Below are 8,027 nucleotides of genomic sequence, written 5' to 3' on the forward strand. Positions count from 1 at the left end.
TGAGATTGGTTTTGTTTGTAATTTTTTAAGCCGAAACTTACCAATTTTTAGAAAATGGGAAACTTGTGAGCTTTCTCTTCATCAGGGAACAAAAATATTGATTAAACTATAAAAAAATATTTCATTATGAAGAAAATATTAAACTGGGTACCACTCGACGTGGTGTGCTTGAAAGTCAACAATGGCCGTTATTTTCGACTGCGTGCCGAGAAATTTGGCGATCACGTTTTTAATTCGCAGGCATTTCGTTTTAAGGTACATGTACATATTGAAGATTATATATTTATATAGCTGAGAATTAGTGCATTCCACACAAAATTCATATGACACTTAAATCCGACTCATTGAATAATTATTGCAAGTTTTATTTGGAGTAGTCATTATCCTGCACTTCTGTTGAATGGGTTCGACGGCAGCATTGAGAGGATTAATGACTTTTCGTCGTAAATGATCGTTTTTTCAATGAAGGTGACCACGGCAATGCGTTTGCTGGGTTCTGTCTTTACATGAAGCAAGTTGTCGCAGAGCACTTTGAGTCGGGAACCAGACCGGAAGCGAGAAGTAGGACTGTCGCTTATATCATTTCAAAAGGAGAGTTATCGCCCCTCCCAACAAAAAGATCGCCCATTCTGATGTCTCCCGTTGGGATATTTCTAAAAGCAACAGTAACCACACTTGCTCACTGTTATTAAACAAATCTACATACGTGAGAAGTGGGATTCCTGGGGCCGGATTCACCAAACTTCTTAGAATTTTCTTAGTTTTTATGCTTAAGTTTCTTAAGAATTCTTAGCTGAGAATTTATCTTAAGTAGCAATCCACTAAGCCACTAAGCCTAAATCTTAGCTAAGAAATTTAGAAATTCTTAGAATTTTCTTAGCGGTAATCGCTTGGAATTATGGGATGCAAAGTTATGCTAAGAATTTTCTTAGATGACGTATTTGGAATTCCCCGTATCTATTAATAGCACACTTGAACTCTCCTCGCGTGGAGATTGAAAAGAAAATTTACGCAGACGACAATAACAATGTCAATGGACAAGAAAATTACAAGAAAGCCAAACTGGACGGCGGAGCAGACCTTGTTCTTAGCGCGCCTCGTGGAACAGAACAAGGCTGTGTTGCTCGGCCGATTTGGCCCGGGCGTGACATCATCCCGAAAAAAGGAGATCTGGACGGACATTACGAAGCAAATAAATGCCACCTTCACAGGTAAGTGACGATACTTTAAGATATTATCACCTTATGCCCGAAATTGTGAAGTATTTGCCTCCTACGATAATTCACTTATTAATGTATGTTTGTTTGTAATAATGTAAACGTTGAAATAATTGCAAGCTGAAAAAGTGGGATGGCCGATATGTGCTATTTTCGATCACCCATCTCAAAACATAATCGATTACCCATCTCAAAACTTAGACAAGTGGTAACAACATATTGTCTGTGCAGCTTATTATGATCATTTGAAGTAACAGTTGCATACGTGAAATGTTGTGCATTTTCATTTGTAAAAGCTTACAAGTATACGAAAACACACACATATGTAGTAAATACTAGTATGTTCATGGAACTAGCGAGTGGAGTATATATATATTTACAATATTAATTGTTGATCGTTTAATCTGGTTGCATGGTCAATTGTAAAATTTTTCATTACTGAAAATAACAAGAATAAATCAATGTTGATTTGATATGTTGATAATTATTAGTTTTATCTTGGAAGTACAGGTTGATATTCAGGTATTATCCAAGCAGGTAAGATATTTCTACTGTAGGATTTCATGAAAGAATCACACATAAAACATTCCATTTCAACAAAGTGTGAAAGACTCACACATGTATGAGTTTGTTGTCCAAATGTGAAAAACTCACACATTATCATTATATTTTACCCTGTGTCTGTAAGACTCACACATTATGATTTTATTTTACCCAGTGTGAAAGATTCACACAATGACACATTATGATTTTATTTCAAGCAGTGTGAAAGACTCACACATCATGATTTTATTTTAACCAGTGTGAAAGATTCACACATTATGATTTTATTTTAATCAGTGTGAAAGATTCACACATCATGATTTTATTTTAACCAGTGTGAAAGATTCACACATTATGACAAATTTGTTATGTTGTGTTTGCGAGATGTGTCTCATTAATTTATTTGATCAAACACTGACCCCTTTGAGTTATTGTTCCTCATCTTGACTCCCTTAAAGCTTTTGAATGGCAGTCCATTATATGGAGTTGGTTCAATTCCAACCGAAGGCATACACAGAGTCAGTGTTTATTTGTTCCTTAAGTTACTATTAACAGTGCTATGTTGAAATAGCACTAATTTTCTGTAATGTGACTAATTTTGGTTTGCTGAATTGGGCTCTTTTCATACACACCCTTACAATGAACCTGTGTTAATGCCATAACTGGGATTACAATAACTTTAGATCATGAAATTAATAAAGTAAATTTATTGCAAATGTATATATTTGATGTAATATTTTTTATTCAAAACATTTAATGGAATATATTTGTCCTTTTCCCAGGATGTGTTAGAACTAGCGAGGAGGTGGAGAAGAAGTGGCACAACACTCAGGCCAAGTCAAAATATGACATCGCAGCATACAAGAAAGGGGCTGCATCTACAGGTGAGAGTTCAAATGTAGATTTAGGATCTAAACTAACAGATTTTTGTCAATCTGTTGTTCATGAGAAGTGATTATTTTGAAGAAGAATAAAAAGAGTAATAATTACTGATTTTCATATTAATGATTGAATGATGTATGATTATCTGGGCAATGTCATATCACGTTTGTACTAATGTAACATCAATTACACCTTCTTAAAATAAAGTGCTATGGATAAATGACACTTGTAAGTGTGCAATATTAGGCTGTTTACAGGCAATTTCATTTTAAGTTGTACAAAACCCCAACAACATTAATACCACCCAAACTCATAGAAAATATGTTGAATAACACCTCCTCCTGAAAAATATGATTTTTGCACATGTTTGATTATTGATCAATGTATGGTGAACCATGTAGTGTCTGTACATTGTAGGTGGTGGACCATCGCCATTCCCACTGTTAAATGAAACAGCTGAGGTTGTGTGGGACATTCTGGGGAAGGACAATGTGTGCATATCAGGAATCCCTGAGTCAATGGATTCAACTTTACTCCAGATTCAGGATTCTGCTGAGTCAAGGTTTATCAAAATGTTATGCTTTATTGTTTGTCGTAATACCTACAATGAAATTAGGTTCATCACATTCTAAATATTCTTGCCATAGCATAAGGTCTCACGCAAAATCAAGGAAATCACTAAGAGTATTAATAACAAATTTCATTTTTAAAATAACTCCAGAAAAAAATGATATTTATCCATTGAGTTTCATTAACTTGTCATTTTTATAATTTACATAGTGTTTTATACATGAAACAATTCAAAAAGCGATGCCAGCTAAGTCTTACCACCTACATGAAAAGACCATTAGGCTTGACCTACTAAAAAATCAAATATGTGTATAAATAATTGCTGTTCAATTTTGACCAGATTACAAGTCAAGCTGATTATATTTCATTTTAATTTCAGTGATGCCATGACATTGTTAAACATACAGTCGCTGCCAGGTGTGGAGGGGTCTTTTCATGTTGTCGACAGTGTGGCAGATGTGGCAGATGTGGCATTTACTCCAAGTACACCTGTAGATGCTTCAGCGACTCCAGTCAGGCCTACAGAGAAAGTCTCTTCACGAAGTAGAGAAAGATTTGCTCCACCATCAAGACCATCCCATGTTCCATCTTGCAGTGAATGTGATGAGCTGCATCACAAAAAAATGAAATTGGAAATAGAAGTTCTGGAACTCAAAAAGAAAGTAATGGAACATAAACTAAGGAAAATTATGGAAGAGTAGCAGTTTTGAAGTTGTTTCATAGGGGTGTCACAATACGTATGTATAACAATGTTAAGGTCACAATATGATACATATTGCGATACAACAAATTCACGCCATAGTAAGGAAGTCTGCTAAAAGCAGGATGGAAATCTGAGACACTAATAATTTCTTGTGACAGTCATCATAGTTTTGCATATGTTTTCAGAAAACTTTCATTCAATCTGAAATAGTCACAAAATTCTAGCTACATCTATATATCGGAGCGGTCTAGAAAAATTTTACTACTAACATTTTGATGGAGATCCATATAGTGTAAAATTTGATTTGATGAAGTTGTAAAATAGGAATTGGTACAGTCAAGCAATTATCACTTTTTGAATTGTCAATAAAACTGTTCCGATGCATTTACTTATTGCGACACCCCTATTGTTTCATATTACATATATTATGGTACTCTCTTTGCTGCAATGATACCATGGTCTGAGGATCTGACTGCTCTGCCTTCTCAAGCCTTTAAATCCATCATGGCTTTTATAACCTGTACATACCAATAAGAGTAGGTTATTTGACTTGAGCCAATCTTTTCTACATATGTCAAGTAATGGTTAAAACTGTTGTTTGTTGTGGTTAAATATTGGGGCTGAGATGTGAATCGTAAAATCATTTACCAAATCTGAATAAAAACAGTACCATATGTAGAAGCTGACAAAAATATTTGTTACGTTATTGTTCTTGCAAATACTTTCTAAAAGTTGACAAATCTATGATATTAACTCTTCCTAATTACCGGTATACTTCATCTGATTTACTTATGTTACAGTTGCTGGATGAATCAGGACTCACGACTTGAGCATTTATAATCAAAAATATATTTTATGTGAATGTATATTTCAATTTTAATTCAAACTACCTGGATTATTAAGATTTTAATGGCTTCATGCCTGTCTTTAAGTAGATATTGATTGATAATCCCTCACATGTTGGGTACTCATAATGTCTACTTGTTCCAGTTGTGTACTTTACAAGTCACCCCTAAAAGTTGAAATGTATCTAAATAAGTATGATGTCATTTCTTTTAAGTGCATTTGAATTCATTTATGAAAATTCTCTCTATTAATGCATTCAGTTTAAACTAATTCTTATAGTTTTAAGTGATATTTAAATTACAGTGATATTAATTTGCTACTAAATCTGTTACTGTCATGTTGGTGACAATGTCAGATAATTTGTCTTACACTAGAAGTGAGTGTTGGCAAAGTGATCCCTGTAAATGAGGTTATGACCAGACAATGGTGGAAGAGTTTGTGGCTGGTCGTCCTCGTCTGGCTCCATCGATTCACCATCAGGCAAGGGAATGTTCCTCATCTTGCATATGTTGTGCAACACAGCACAAGATGTGATGACCTGTTGGGAAAATTAAATTAAACATGTTATGCAAAAAAAGGCCAACTGATTTAATAATTTGTGTATCTTAAGATTGCATTACATTTATCTTGCTTTGTTCACAATGAGGCATGGCATTCAGCTGTGACAGGTACTTTTGGCGAATTTCATTAGATTTTGTACATTGCATAAAAACATGGTATTTATCTTCAATCGCTCCAAAACTAGTTTACACAGATAGAACTAGTTACATCACTGTCTTTGAGTCTCCTTCAGATGCATATGATCCATGTTATTAATTATCATTGACAATTCACTAATACCTATATAAGTAAAAACCAATTTTGAAAATGCATAAGCTACCTATCATATTTAAGCACTAACTTAATATTATTATCATAATTGTTAATTGCTAGATGTAACTTCAGTGTGTGTGTGTGTGTGTGTGTGTGTGTGTGTGTGTGTGTGTGTGTGTGTGTGTGTGCGTGCGTGCGTGCGTGCGTGCGCGCGCGCACACGTGCTTATATGTGCGTGAAAATATGTATTGTATATTTTATTGTTGTTAAAAAATGTTCTCAATAATGCCACAGTGGAATAAACCCACTTTAGCACGACCCGCTGCCTTGGTCATAACTTGAGTTGATAAGCACATGCTGCTGAATGGTTCAATTGAAGACAAATTGATGATTGCAAAATGATATAAATGGAGTATTTAAGAACATGTATATGTAGACATATGTAACACATATATCTTAATACTTACAGACATGCACAGGCATGGAAGTGCACACACTTTCACAAACACACACACATGCAAGAACTGCTTTAAATAATTTTATTGAAACATAAATATTTTTTTTAACTGTAATTATTATGAAAGATTTCTGTCTACTTGTAAACATCTTTATAACATCTTCAAAACAGGTAATTCTTAAGGCATAGTTTCACTAAAAATAACACTGAGTTTACACAGATGAATAACTGCCCTCCACATTTATTATTTTTGTACACATATTTACCTTGCATGTTTTTTGTGGTGATAGTCTAACTTCACCATGCAAAACATGGAAACGGCGTTTCAACTGCCCAATCCCTCTCTCGACTACACTTCGAGTCCTTTTATGAGCTCTGTCAGAAAATCAAATGCAGTGAATAATAATTTAAAATCTGCAACAGCATATTTGTAATTTCTTATTGTCACATAAATGAATAACATGATATTTATGAACATTGATAAATAGTCCATTTAGCCCTGAAATATTCATTAATGGGTACTATCAGTTCAATAAGTACATTGTATTCATGAAGTAAATTAATCATTGAGGATTGTAATTTGTTCCAGGAAAGAAACCTTCACTTTTTTAATGCAACCAAGTTACACTTTTATAGTTTTTTTTGAAAGGGGGCATAACTCTATTCTAGTACCCGATGGAAGTCCTGTCGTTTTCGAGGTTTAGTTTACCTGTTGTATGCTGTCTGAGAGCCGGGATGTGGTTGAAGATAAGGTGTGAGGAGCCAATCTCTACATGGATATCCACTGTCCCCAAGCAAATGGCAGCCGGCAGGCATCACATGGCGTGTAAACAAAGCGCAAACGCCGCTCTCGGTCAGTATGCGCGAGTCATGAGTGGACCCGGGCCATTTCGCTACAACATCGATGATTTGCGAACTGTGGTCAAAGATAACCTGAGTGTTGATGCTGTGGTATTGTTTCCTATTCACATAAGCAGGTTCGTGCTGGGATGGTGCCAGAATCTGAATGTGGGTGCCATCTATCACCCCAACCACTCCGGGAAAATTAGCGATGCCATAGAAACCTAGTTGGTTTCTTCGTATTTCAGCTTGACTGGTAGGAAACGAAATAAACTGTCGAACTATGGCAGGAGCAGACACTGCAGTTATTGTTTGTGTAATGGCCCTACTGACTGACGACTGTGAAACTCCAATATGATCAGCATTACACAGCTGCATCTTCCCAGTGGCCAAGTATCGCAGCGTCAACAGAACTTTTTCTGTAGCCGATAAGGGATTGCTTCTTTGTGTCAGAGGTGAAATTTCATTGGAAATCAAACTTACTACAAACTGTATGCCATCTTTGGATAAACGAAATCTTCGTGTCAATTCTTTTTCAGTGTATTTTTCTAAAATGTTGTTTCTATCGGTGCTTGCATTGGCGGCCATCTTTGTTTACTTTAAGAAATTTCTTAAGGGCTTAAGTTACCTATGCATGGTTCTTAGTCTAAGAAAAAATCTTAAGCACTAAGAGGTTTGATGAATACGACTTAAGCAAAATTCTTAGTATTGTAGAGGTTGTTATGGAAACTAAGAATTCTTAGCAGATTTAAGAATTCTTAAGGTTTAAGAAAATTCTAAGAAGTTTGGTGAATCCGGCCCCTGATCCTAAAACATGACTCATTTCTTTCAGATGCAGGAACACTGGCACGTTTTGGATTTGGTGTTGCTCAAGCATACCTGTTTCTACACAGACTTCAGTACACTGCTTCTCTTAGAGACCAATGTGGTGAGTTTGTCTGATGGTGACTCGACAGTGTCTCCAGTACTGTGGAGTAGTTTCAGAGCTAGGTCTGACTTGATATTCAGGTTAAATCTTGTTTTTCTCGACCCAACGCATTTGTTTTGCATTTAACATCTGAGGAGATTGTGGGATAACTTAGTGGTTAAAGCGGAGGTGCATGACGCCCCAAAACACCCTGATTCGATTTCCCATATGGGTACAATCTGTGAAGCT

The 8,027-nt window shown here is 35.6% G+C and overlaps 2 protein-coding genes across 2 annotated transcripts; one reads left to right on the forward strand and one right to left on the reverse strand.

Annotated features, from left to right (window-relative positions):
* Positions 1-875: 875 nt before the first annotated feature.
* Positions 876-4,111, forward strand: LOC137266099 (nuclear apoptosis-inducing factor 1-like). The gene is made up of 4 exons (XM_067801599.1): positions 876-1,211; positions 2,543-2,644; positions 3,060-3,204; positions 3,592-4,111. The coding sequence occupies exons 1-4, from the start codon at positions 1,028-1,030 to the stop codon at positions 3,911-3,913; spliced, it is 753 nt and encodes a 250-aa protein (XP_067657700.1). The 5' UTR covers positions 876-1,027; the 3' UTR covers positions 3,914-4,111.
* On the reverse strand, positions 3,730-7,652 carry LOC137266098 (putative nuclease HARBI1). Its single transcript, XM_067801598.1, has 4 exons — positions 6,741-7,652; positions 6,298-6,406; positions 5,131-5,299; positions 3,730-3,820 (listed from the first exon to the last, which is right to left on the reverse strand). Exons 1-3 carry the CDS (start codon positions 7,457-7,459, stop codon positions 5,132-5,134), a joined length of 996 nt encoding a protein of 331 aa, XP_067657699.1. The 5' UTR covers positions 7,460-7,652; the 3' UTR covers positions 3,730-3,820; position 5,131.
* Between the last annotated feature and the right edge of the window lie 375 nt (positions 7,653-8,027).

Source organism: Haliotis asinina, chromosome 15, assembly GCF_037392515.1.
Source record: "Haliotis asinina isolate JCU_RB_2024 chromosome 15, JCU_Hal_asi_v2, whole genome shotgun sequence".
NCBI classification, from domain to species: Eukaryota; Metazoa; Mollusca; class Gastropoda; order Lepetellida; family Haliotidae; genus Haliotis; species Haliotis asinina.